The 12,078-nt window shown below is 48.2% G+C and overlaps 2 protein-coding genes across 2 annotated transcripts; one reads left to right on the top strand and one right to left on the bottom strand.

Annotated features, from left to right (window-relative positions):
• Positions 1-2,161: 2,161 nt before the first annotated feature.
• Positions 2,162-4,338, bottom strand: BDW47DRAFT_40519 (putative bZIP transcription factor). The gene is made up of 2 exons (XM_024818942.1): positions 3,449-4,338; positions 2,162-3,393 (listed from the first exon to the last, which is right to left on the bottom strand). The coding sequence occupies exons 1-2, from the start codon at positions 4,222-4,224 to the stop codon at positions 2,304-2,306; spliced, it is 1,866 nt and encodes a 621-aa protein (XP_024671179.1). The 5' UTR covers positions 4,225-4,338; the 3' UTR covers positions 2,162-2,303.
• A 3,189-nt stretch (positions 4,339-7,527) lies between these two features.
• Positions 7,528-8,181, top strand: BDW47DRAFT_40489 (uncharacterized protein). Its single transcript, XM_024818941.1, has one exon. It carries the CDS (start codon positions 7,754-7,756, stop codon positions 8,135-8,137), a length of 384 nt encoding a protein of 127 aa, XP_024671178.1. The 5' UTR covers positions 7,528-7,753; the 3' UTR covers positions 8,138-8,181.
• The last annotated feature ends 3,897 nt before the right edge of the window (positions 8,182-12,078 follow it).

The following is a 12,078-nucleotide window of genomic DNA, read 5'->3' as shown; positions in this document are numbered from 1 at the left end:
CGAAGCACCGCTGCAGCTATTATTGGAAAGAGAACTACGTTAGAGGAATGTCAGGACAGCCTCCACCGGGGGACGTTTGGCCGAGATGAGTTGATCACGACGTTGGATGATACTACCCCCACTTTCTTCTCCATTGATTCCCTCTCGTTTTCCCCCCCACGAAACGACGACATCAGTCAGACAGAGACACAGACACTCTCAACGTATTCCCCATTCTCTCTCACCATGTAAAATATTGACACTTGAAATAATAATAATGCCTTTTCCCCACCATTCAAAACTACTCTAACTACCACCAAACACACATACTTATATGTCAAGTTCAGCACCTAGTGATACTCAACTACCTCTGCACACACCAATACTAGACTGGAGTATAGTACTAGAGTATCCAGTATTATTTTAGTCAGGTAGGTATATCTAGATAGCTCTAGGTAACTAGATACCTGGTAGGTACTTAGAGTCAAGAGTATATAGTAGATGAGTGGGAGCAGCAACAGCATCAGCCGCCGCAGCGCCGCAGCAGTAATACGTAGTAAGTGAGTAAGTATTTCCTGCGGTACTTCTCGCCTATCTATGATACCTACTACCTAGGTAGGTATCTATCTACCTATTCACCTGTTTACTAACCCACCTATCTACCTACTCCAGCCCCCATAACACCATAAACACAGCCTACATACACACATAGCTAGACAGACAGACAGGCGGTAAGCAGGTAAGTGATACCGAGAACGATGCTACCTACGTACCTACTGCGGAGTACCCCGTAGTAGAAGGTCAGGTGAGATGCACAACTGCTTACCTCACCTCACCTTACCTCACCTACCTTACCCTGCATATGGTATGTTGTATGCAGTAGCTGGATGTGTACGTATATGCTGTACGATGTGTGGCTGGGAAAGAAAGACATGTGCAGGGGATGCTGTCATGTGAGATGTCATGTTATGTCATGTCATATCATTGTATCCCATTTCTATTACTGATTTCATTCCCCCTCTTCATGCCACCCCCCACCTCCACCCCCGCTCAGGGTCTGTAGACTTGTAGGTTGGACCTAATAGTTCTTTGTTGGACCACTACGTAGATATTATTGATCAGGCCATCTACGGAAATAAACGAAGGAAGGAGTTTAATGCTTTAGAAACCGATCTTGGACCATCATTATCATCTACAACGAAGTAAATGTAGTGGCATATATACAATGCAAAGCCAGTCACAACCCCAGTCACAACCCGTTCGTAAAGTAAACAAAGGAAATATATAATTTGTAAAGAGTGGACGGGCCTTAGCCCAAAGTCAGTATCGCTCGCTCGCTCGCCATATCGAGGATGCGAGGATATCTGAAGTATGTATCTGTCCCATTCTCAGATGGATGGATGACAGCGTCAATCGAAGTAACAAAGAAAATGTGGTAAAGAACGTGAATCAGAGACAGGTGCTCTGACAAAACCCGAGGGTCACCAGACTGGGGCAGCCCGGCTATCCAGAAAGAAAAACACAAACGTATAAGACATTAACGGACATCCCGTCGTCGTAAGCATGTCGGTCATATCATAACAATCATAAGAGGTGCCGTCCTCGGCCCTTCCAGCCCACTCTCGCAATGCAACCAAGCAAAACAAATCAAATGAAATCAAAATAACAGAATAGAATAGAAATCAAATCAGATCAAGCTCGCTCACGCTGGAAAGAGATAAAAGGATAACGCCATCGCTAGAAACATCCCGTCCAAAAGCCACGTACTGTGTGCCGAGCCTCGCGCAGCAACGAGCATTGTACTCAACCCGTGCTGGCCCGAAGCAATGAAGAACGATGATAAAAAACGATGATAAAAAACACGAAGAAGTAGAGAGAATATACACAAAATCACTGTGTTATGTATGATGGTCCGTGGCATCCATTTGCCGGGTCCGATTCCCGGAGACGATAAGTGCAAAGAAATCCAGTATATACGCCGAGAAATCCGAAGTTGCGAAATAGTAATAAACACAAGCGCTAAATTGGTCACGTAAGTCATCAAGGCTAAGTCGGTCAAGAGAATTTCCAGTCGAAACAGTAAACAGGTCAAGAATGGTAGGCTGTCTATGCATGCATAATGTTGCTAATTTCTGGCTAATTTCTGGCCAACAGTCGTAGATCGTGGGCATAATTTCATGGTAAAGGACAGAAGAGAGGCGAGATTTGGAAGCAGAAATCCGAGCAAGTGGAGAGCGGAGTGCGGAGCAGGCGGGGGCAGGATGGCAGGTTTATCTTTTTTTTTTCTTTCTGGACAACAGGGGGGTGGGACTATCGGTTACTACTCAGACTTGGGCGAATCCGGAGTTCTCCTCTTTCACGGGTGTCGCGCCGCCATACTCCTGGACCATCCGTCGGAAATCCTGGATAACCTTGTCGGGCACGCGATCCCACATCAACGAACGCGAGTACACATCCGAGGTGGCCTTGGATGGCACACGGTTCTGGACGGCATTGCCGCGCATGGCCGCCAGGGCCTGCTGTAGGTTGGAGGGCTGCTGCGTCTTGTAGCTGGGGTCCGTGTCCTCGAAGGTCGTCAAGGAGTTGTACTGGTCTGGGTTGAGCGAGAAGACCTGCTCCTGCTCCTGCTCCTTGGTGGCCATGGTCAACGTGTTGTGCAGCTCGTCGAGGTTCGACGTGGGAGCGGCACCCCCGGTCATCTGGGCCATCTCGGCGCCGCTGATGGTGGTCGGCAGCGGGGCGCCGGCCGGGTTGCCGGCCGACGAGAGCTCGGGCGGGGTGGCGGACAGCACCGCCTTGAGCACGTTGGCCGACTCCGCACGGTACTCCTCCGACATCTGGGGGATCGCGCGCGAGGAGAAGGCGGTGTTGTTGGAGGCCACAAAGGCACCGAACAGGAGGCACATGTAGAAGGCGTTCCAGCTGAAGGGGTAGTCGCTGTTTGCGGGGCGGTCGGTGGGCTTCTCATTCGTCGCCACGGCCATCGGCTGCTGGGGCGCGGGATCCGCATCCAGGGAGAGACTGTTGACCATGGTGAAGTCCTCCCACGGGCTGCTGTCCATCATGCTCTCGAACTCGGAGAAGTCGGGGGCCACGTTGGCGGGGGCGGCGGACCGACTCTGGCGCTCCAGTTTCTCCACCGTCTCCTTGAGGATGTTGTTTCTTTTGCGAAGCTCCGCGGTTTCCAGCGTGTGCACCCGGATCATCTCGTCCTTTTCCCTGTGCATGTTGGCGAGGTACTGCGAGACATCCTCACGGGTGGCCATCCACTCGCCCTTCTCGCGGAGCAGCTCCGCTTCGCGCAGTCTCATGTTCTGCAGTTCCTCCTCGAGGTCGTTGATGACCTGGGTGAACTGCTTCTTCTCTTCCTCAAGCTTCTCGGTGTGGAGCTTCTTCCGCTGACGGGAATCCAGCCTGTATTCGTTAGTATGCGATCGATAAGAAATCGATGGAAAGATGAAAAACTTACGCAGCTTGACGATTCCGCAACAAGCGTTTCTGCTGTTTCAACTCCTTGATCTCATCCTCGTTGGTGGACTGGCTGATCAGGTGGTCGATGTTGCTGAGCGTGCGCTCCGCCGGGATCTCAAAACGAGCGTTCTTCTTCCGGATGCCGTCCCGTCGGACCGTCAACGGCGAGCCATGTCGGTAGGTAGGGCTCTTGGTGGGACGGGTGATGGAATCGGAGATGTCCGTGGCAGCCGGCATCCAGCCCTGACTGGACTGGGGGGACATGGCGACCGCACCGGGGTAGTTCAAGCCCGCACGATATGACATGGAGGGGACGTTGATAGAGCTGACGGGACCCACCGCGCCGCCGGAGAAGGGGGCTGAAGAGCCGTTGTCCAGATCGGAGGGAAACGGCTCATACATGGCGGCGGGGGTGCAAGAACCAGAGTCCTTGGGGATCTGCCAAGATGCCTGGTGGCCGTATGTAGAGGAAGGGTGGGTGAAGGGGTTGGGAGCGGATTCAAAGAGAGGGTGAGCGAGGTGGGCGGACTCGTGACGGGTCTGTTGGGAGAAGTCGGACCAGACGGAATCTCGATGCGCAAAAGCCTCCGGGGCCTGTTCGTAAGACGACCGTCGGTGGTCGCCGACGGACGAGGCCAGTTCCGGGGAGGTCGAGTCCAGGATCTTGTCGTCTAATACACTCATCTCGTCGTCTTCCGTATATGAGGGCTTTGCGTTTAATGTGGAGGGAGATTGTTGATAGAAATCAAAGGCTGGCTGAGAATATCTCGCCATGCTGGTATGGGGGAAGTGGTTGGTAAAGCGAACAGGTCGATTTATGGAAGGAAGAGGCGGTGTGTCCGATGGATTTTCCTCTTTTTTTTCTTTTTTTAAATTTTTTCTTTGGTCTGGGAGAGGCAAAGAGAAGTAGAAAGGTCCAGGGTGCGGGGGGTTTGGGAATGGTTGCAGGAAGAATCAAGTGTAACGATGGAGGGAAAAGAAGACGGGAAGTGAAGATGATGTCTCAAAGAGGAGTAATAAAGAGGAGAAGAGGAGAAGAAAGATGAATGTGGAGAAAGAGTAAAGAGAAGTCAAAGTACAAAGGTCTCTCTGGGGGATCAGATGAGACAAGAGACTCTCGGGTCGAGAGTTTATCAAAGATGGATGGGGTGGTTGAAAGATGATGATGTTGATGGAGAGGGGAAAGAGAGAGCAAGTGACCAGGAGGGAGAGAGAATGATATATGATTCGAATGATTCTCACAGTGATCTTTAGTTCAAGACCAAGGCTGGATCATCGAGAATAGAGATCTAACCATTACAATAATCATATTTGATTTGAATTCAAAATAATGATCAATAAATCAAATATGAAATATTAAATCAAATAGAGATAAAATTAAGAAAATAATGCAAGAAAATACAGAGAAAATCCAAAAAAAAAAAGAATAACATAAAATAAAATAAATGAAATGAAATCAACAGAAGCACAGAAACCGTCTAACCTGGAGAGCCAAAAGCCCATCAGGTCCAGCGGTCAGCGGGAAAGTCTAAGAGACGAGGCGGCGATTTGTGATGCTTCCCGAGCTAGACGGCTGGTTGTTATTGGATGCTTCGTTGGGCAGACTTGCAGCTGTATGATTAATCTACCTACCTAGTCTCTACTGTACTTACCTCTGTCTCTACAGTTTCTCTTCTCTAGTCAATATCCGGTTACTTGGGTCTGTGAGGTTATCAACATTACACAGCTCGAGATCCCTAGATCTAGATTACTCTCCATCTGGATGTCATCTAGACAGCTACCAGTCTATCCGTAGATACACAATCATAACATGAATCCTATACTCATATCAAGGGACTTCTATGAAATACTTGAACATTGTTACCGCCATCTGCAGTGGGGCAGCCTTATCGAGAGCCTATCGCATCTATCAAATCCATCGTTCTCGCACGGGTCCGGTCGATCTGTATTGCCGATACTCACTACTCCATACTATGATACTAGTAGTAACACTACTACCACTACGAGAAGATCACAGGGATTCCTCGGTGATTGGCATTGAGCGTCTCGATTCTCAAGAATATCATGATCATATCATAAAGTACTAGGTACCTGACCCAACCGGCCCTACCGACTCTTGGCCTCACTATACAGATGCCCAAAGGATCGAAACAGAATATGAAATAGAAACCATAGAATAATCAATTAAGAGTAATAAGTAAATCGAAAGAGAAAGTCCGTGCGCTCAGCCTGGGCCATTGCATCACTCATGATCGACCCAAGGGCCGTAAGAAGTATTGTCGATGTTGAATAAAATACACCTACCTGACAAAACCATACGGTGGACGTTGGAGGGGCACGGAACAACTGATCAGATGGACAGAATGTTCGACGGGAGGGGTCTCCCCACGGCCAATCATTTCTATACCTGGTGTGACGGGTTAAATATAGCTGTATTGATGGGTCGTATTGTCTGGTATTGCTCTCTCGGGCTTTATTGACCTACCAGGGAAAGGGCTCCAGGATGGACCATGCTTACTGTATCATTCGACTGATACTTGGAAAGGAAGTGAATAAAATGATGGATAGTAAAACATGAGAAAGAATAGGGGAGAAACATCAAGGGTATCCATGTTTCATACGCCCAAAGAACGACCATCGCTGGTACACAGGCCCGGCCCGGGCGAGAGATCCAGAGATCCACTATACAGGATACTACTACGAACAGAAAAGTCGGTCATAAGTCTGGAATAATTTAGTACAGTATAGGAGAGTCTAGTTAAGATGACTACTACCGAAACCGGTAAAAACCGTCATTTCCTCATCAACTCGTCCTCGATGATCATAATGTCAGGCAAGGAGAACGGTCCCCGTGCTGCCCCGTCCACCGATTCGGGCGATGACAGGATGTACCGCGGAAGCAGGGCAGATGCACCAGATGCACCCTGAAAAGCACCGGCAGATCAGATTGGATTTTCAACCAGCCATACAATATGATCGATCGAGTACGGAGTAGAGACATGCTGAATAGCCTTGTTTTGCCATGTTTCATCCTTTACTCTTATTCTTCACTATTGCATCAGTTTTGTAGACTCCATCCGTCCAGTTGTTTCTCTAGCAAGATAGATTGCATCACTCCTCCGTACTCAACCACCAGCCAGTCAGACCATCCCCGGGAAGGCTGCTCGACCGGGGAGGCAGACCCTATCTCAAAAGGGTAAAGGCCCAGCTGGAAGTACGCGGGGACTCCGCTCAACGATGTCATCATGCCGGTGCGATCCTGCGTTTCAGACCGACCCTGCTCAGGCAGAGACAAGGCGAGTTTGGGTCGAGGGGATCGACCGAAACGGGTGGAAATGTTTATCCGGATATCGGGGAGGGGAGGAGGGGTAGGGGGGAGTGGGAGGGGCACCGTATGACATGGTGCACTACTACCATCTCCGACATGATCGTTGACCGTTCAGCATCACTTAGAAGGAATGGACTCGATACGGTGTTGCGCTGTCGCTTTGAAATTGTGATGCTCATGAGGTCACTGGACAAAGAGTCTCCTATCGCCGAATCCATAGAGTTGAGTCACATCTACTCTTGTCGGCCGACATCATCACCGTTGTTGACCTTCCTCACTGTCCACCATCCAATCCCATGGCGATACCCCTGACCAGCACCTTTCTTCTGCAACGTGTACTCCGTACCTGATTTCATATCGTACCCTGAGACACCACACTCCAGAATGAACTACTCCACCGCTCCATGAACCCACCGTCTTGACTGTAACGGGAGCAACAGGCCTGCCCAAACAGGATGTCACCAAGGTACTACTAAGCAACTGTTGCTTATCCAATACCACCCCCATAATATAATATAACATACCACCAATGATATACCCTTACTAATACCCAAATCCACATAAGCAGACAAGCTCGAAGATGAAACAAAGACACGACGGTCAACCCGACCCACTGCCCAACCCAGCCGGTACATAGTACCTTAGACTGCGGGAGGTGTGACTCACACACCCTCTGGCAGGCGGTCTTCTCGAAGCAGCAGAAGCATTCCCCAGGCTGCCAGATCAGGGGGGCTCGACATTTCGTCCGTGTTTCAAATTCTGTCTGTCTGTCTCCGGTGCTCAATGATGCTGTACTGTCAAGCAGACCCCAACCTCTGCCCTGTCGGCCATATACACCCATGCCACGTTTCACGATGCACACACCGAGCGGTCGACAGTAATGTCCGAAAGATGATGCTCTTGCGAGCCTAAATGATTGATTCGGTATCGTGCTGTTTGAATTGATGCCGGCACTCGCGACAATCGCGTGTGTAAATGAGCATGCCACCACCTAACCCAACATTATATTTGAAGAAAAACCAGACGAAGGCCAAATCAAATCAAGTCACGCCCAACAGCTGTGCATCATGCCATATGGATCAGGTTACACCCTACATACATACCCCATACAGTCCTTCCTTACCTGCGCGTCTACGTATCGCCCCAGGATACGACATAGTCAACCCTCATAATTATCTGAATAAACGCATGTATGTATGTGTTCAGATCCCATCTCTCCCCTCCTTCCCCCAAAAAGGAAGGGAAAGAAAAGAAAAGAAAAGGTCTACGAATCCCTCCGGCCCGCAACCACAGAGGTCAAATCAAGTATCGACAGCAAAGACCAGCATCCTATCCCCCCAAGAAACCGCACAGAAATAGAAAAAAAAAAAAACTTGCTGATGTGCATGGCATTGGCTCCGACAGTATGGTAGGTAGGTAAGATACTAGATGGGAATGAATGGATTAATCCAATCCGATCTAACCCATTCGCCACTATCCATCCGGTCAATTCCACTAATAGGAATCCCAATAAACGTAAAGACCAAGAAATGAGAGTCTATGAGCGAGGGAGAGAGTCAGACCGTCATGTGCCGTCCGTCCATCCGTCCGTCCGTCGCACATGGTCTTTGTCTTTGTCTTTCGTCCATGCGAAATAATCTCGGAGATTTGCACTCTCGCACCGCCGAGGAAGAAGGAATAGGACACGGAAGGGAGAGGCAACAGAGTTGATGACGAGGGCCGTTCTGGCGGTGTAGAAAGAAAAATGGATCCATCTTGTTACTAACTTCTTGACTTGCTGAGTGGAGCGGAGAGGCTGGGGCTACTAGCATAGCCGCCCCTCTCTTTCTTTCTCTCTTTCGATTCTTTTGTTCCATTCTTCTGATCCATTCGAGAAATAGAATTGGATAATAATTAATATGATTTTTTATTATGAAGTTAATTATGAAGTCGTGGTTTGTGCCGAGGACTTCCGCTCTCTGTTTACTGACTCGTACTAACCAGCCGGTTCCCGCAAAGATATCCTCTTCTCTGTGACTCACTCTGGCGGTATACACATTCTTCAAATAAACCAGAATAAAATGTAAAAAATAGATAAAATAACTAACAGAGCAAAACCAAAGGTAATTACGATCTTCACTCCATTCCTCAGCATCACTACCAAACCAAGAATCCATCCATCAAACGACCAACCGAACCGCCCCTCCCGAATAGATGGATCCCCATCTCCATCCTCAACAACCAGCCATATCGGCAACGGCGACAAGACGACGACGACGACGACAAGAACGCCGACCAGACGACGCACTTAGTCAGTCCACCAGCCACGAATCCAGCCAGTAAGTTCATAAAGCCATAAGTAGCTAAGAACTACTAACTGCTAAGTACTGAGTACTAAGCAAGTAGCAGGAGCAGTAGTTAGTTAGTAGTAGTACTAGCATAGCAGTACAGCCTAATATAGCATGCATAAACATAGTGGGGCGTCTCCTCTCCAACAAATCTGCCAGTCAGCGAGTACTGACATCCACGGATAATACATAAATTACTTAGTAGGTTAATAATTACTTAGAGTACCAGAGGGTTAATTCTTACTCATGAGGGTTAGTAAGGTGGCAGTAATGAAGAGTGATGCGCGAAGACTCGGACTCGTGTGCATAAGCATGATGCAAAGGGTTGTGGCCCAACATGGGCTTTTTTGGCTTCTGCATGGTTTAAGGTAGGTCTCCTGTTGCTGCTGATCATTCGCAACGTGCTTTTGGTTTCTGTGCGGGTAAAGATGGGGTTTAAACTTGAAAGTGGTCTGTGTTTTTTATGCTTACAAGTAGGTATAGATGTTTTGATACAAGTTTATGGATATTGGTGTGGCCATAAAGGTGTAATCGCCTTGATTATAATTATGATAATGTCAATAATGATCATAAGAAGGATAGGTATTGGTAGATATAAATAGTATATCCAGATACTACTATAATCAGTACAATCCAAAAGTACTCCGTAGGACTCCGTAGTATCTCATAGACATTGAAGTGAAACAGCAATCTAGCGGTGATGGAGGTGTTACCTCAGATGTACTTTATACCATCGCCCTGCCAATGTAACTACCAAGTACTTATATAGACAGTGTAAAGACAGTGTAAGTTAAGTCAAAATAGTTCCAAGTATCTTTTTTCGATTAAGATAAATAACCAGCATAATTGAATAACCCCATAACCTTCTCCCACGCTCCCCCTATCGGAACCAACCTGTCTCTTCCCCAGAAGCCATCATTTCCAATTCCATCCCAGCCGTGACTGGCTGTCGGGTAGGCAAAAATAATAACAACACCTAATCAATCATTTCAAAATAAAACAATAAACAAAAATCAAAACCAAGTGGAGGCGAGTCCACCAACCAATAACCACACAGCCCCAGTGGTGAGATGCGTCAGGCACAGATGAAAAGGTCAGTGCAGTGCAGTTACAGTGCAGTACATTGCAGCGCAGTAGTGATCGGATCGCTTCCTTTTTCCTGGTAGCTACTCTACTCTACTCGACCTTTTCACTTACTAGGTAGTAAGCAAGAAGGCAGTAATGTTTTGCCTCCACTTAGCCTAACTCCATGGTTGCATGTAGACCTACCAGAGGATGTCACGACTCGAGAGTACCTAGTAAGGTAGGGCCGTTAAGACAATTAAACTTAGGGCAGGAGGCGCCGATAGGTTCGTGGGGGTGGGCGGTCGGGGTTGGCTTGCCTGTGTGTTGTTCCTGGTTTCAGTACTTGAGTTTGGAGGATTTGAGCTTATGGTTGTGAGTCATTTGAAGGGTGCTGCTTTAAGGCTTTCTTTCTTTCTTGTTGGTTGTTGCTGTTGGAGGTATGGGGTGGAGGAGGTGGTATGGCTTCACTTCCGGTTTTGTGTACTGGTTGGATTGGAGTATTGGTAGACTGTTATTGTAATTCGCATTCTGGGTTGATCACACTGTTCTTGCCCCATCTAGTATATCTCTCTTGTAGAGTTGTAATATCCTCAACATCCAAACCCCGAGTATTGGTATGATATGGCTGGACATCACTAAGGTCGACTCTAGTCCAAGATATCCACACTCTAGACAAACGAGAACCGTTTCTTGTAGATTTCTTTCTATCCCTGGAAGAAACGTCATAGCTCTGTCGTTGTTGGACCATTCCAGCCCTGGAAGCTGTATTGCTATCCTATCGGTTCTCTATCTCTATGCTTGGCTCCCAGGTCCTGGACGAACCCAAGGAGAGAGCCAATTTCGGGGTAAATGTAGACGTAATCGCAAATGTGAAGAAGTCAATATAGACAAACCTCCTACCCATGTCAACAACTCGTGGCAAATGCAAAGCAAGACTACATCATCCAGCCCTGTACAGCAGTATGCTCCCGGCCAAACTCGTAAAGACGTACAGCTGGCATTGTTCTGGGGATTTCCCACAAATCGGCAGAGGTAAAGAGACGGTGGCTACTGCAGGAGATTCTATATCCAACCCTGGATCTACCTATGTAGCTATAGATACCCTACCGAGGAAACGATTCTGATTGATGACTATGTACTCCGTAGTGCCTAATATCTGATGCAAAACGACTGAAGTTTCATCCTCGAGATGAAACCGCTCTCCCTGTCTCCTTCGAATCATCCGCTGCCACCTTAATACACGATACTTGCATCATGCACCACCCTAGCCAATACAGTTGAGAGAGAAGTGCCAACAGCCAGCTGTTCAATCTCACCAGGTGCAGAGCCGAACCGAACCCAAGACTGCAAGTGTCCTGTCCCTATCTATCTTGAAGAAACACACTGCCGACAACAACAGCAGTGCAGATGGGCAGAAAGCCCATGGAATGCAAACTACCAGACAGGGATCGTCATGCATATCTCGATACTTGAAATCCTCGCCGACTATTTTCGAAGCAGATCTCCAAGTAGGTACCGAATCTCCTAATACAGCCACCCAAGTGAGCAGTCGACGCTTCATTTCGCCCCAGGTGGCCGTATCAATTATTCAAACCAGCCAGTCCACCTTTTCCAAGACACTGACTAACAGACAAATGCATTTAGGCCCAACAGCCGCTCGTTTGATGCAAACCAGCCATAGTCAACTCCCCCAGTGGTTCTGGCGTTTGAGCGGCGTGCAGAGCGTTTGCTATAAGCGGAGAAGAAGCCACATCAGCGCATTGCATGCCCTCTCCGGTTGAAGCCGGGCCTCGCAACTGTCTTAAATTATGCAAACCACTTCGGGATCTGCTCAAACGGTACGGTTGGCACGAGTCTCTCGGTCGGAGTGATCTTTGGCGTGTTTGTTGTATATGCGGTCATCAGTAT

Source organism: Aspergillus candidus (genome assembly GCF_002847045.1).
Source record: "Aspergillus candidus strain CBS 102.13 unplaced genomic scaffold BDW47scaffold_29, whole genome shotgun sequence".
NCBI lineage: Eukaryota > Fungi > Ascomycota > Eurotiomycetes > Eurotiales > Aspergillaceae > Aspergillus > Aspergillus candidus.
Note: the sequence above shows the minus strand (reverse complement) of the source record. Positions and strands in the feature narration are given on the sequence as shown.

Excerpts from the sequence above, each read along its gene's own strand:
- BDW47DRAFT_40519 (XM_024818942.1), bottom strand. The coding sequence starts at position 4,224 with ATGGCGAGATATTCTCAGCCAGCCTTTGATTTCTATCAACAATCTCCC. Across the intron at positions 3,394-3,448 it reads TTGCGGAATCGTCAAGCTGC|GCTGGATTCCCGTCAGCGGA; the intron begins GTAAGTTTTTCA and ends TAACGAATACAG.
- BDW47DRAFT_40489 (XM_024818941.1), top strand. The coding sequence starts at position 7,754 with ATGAGCATGCCACCACCTAACCCAACATTATATTTGAAGAAAAACCAG.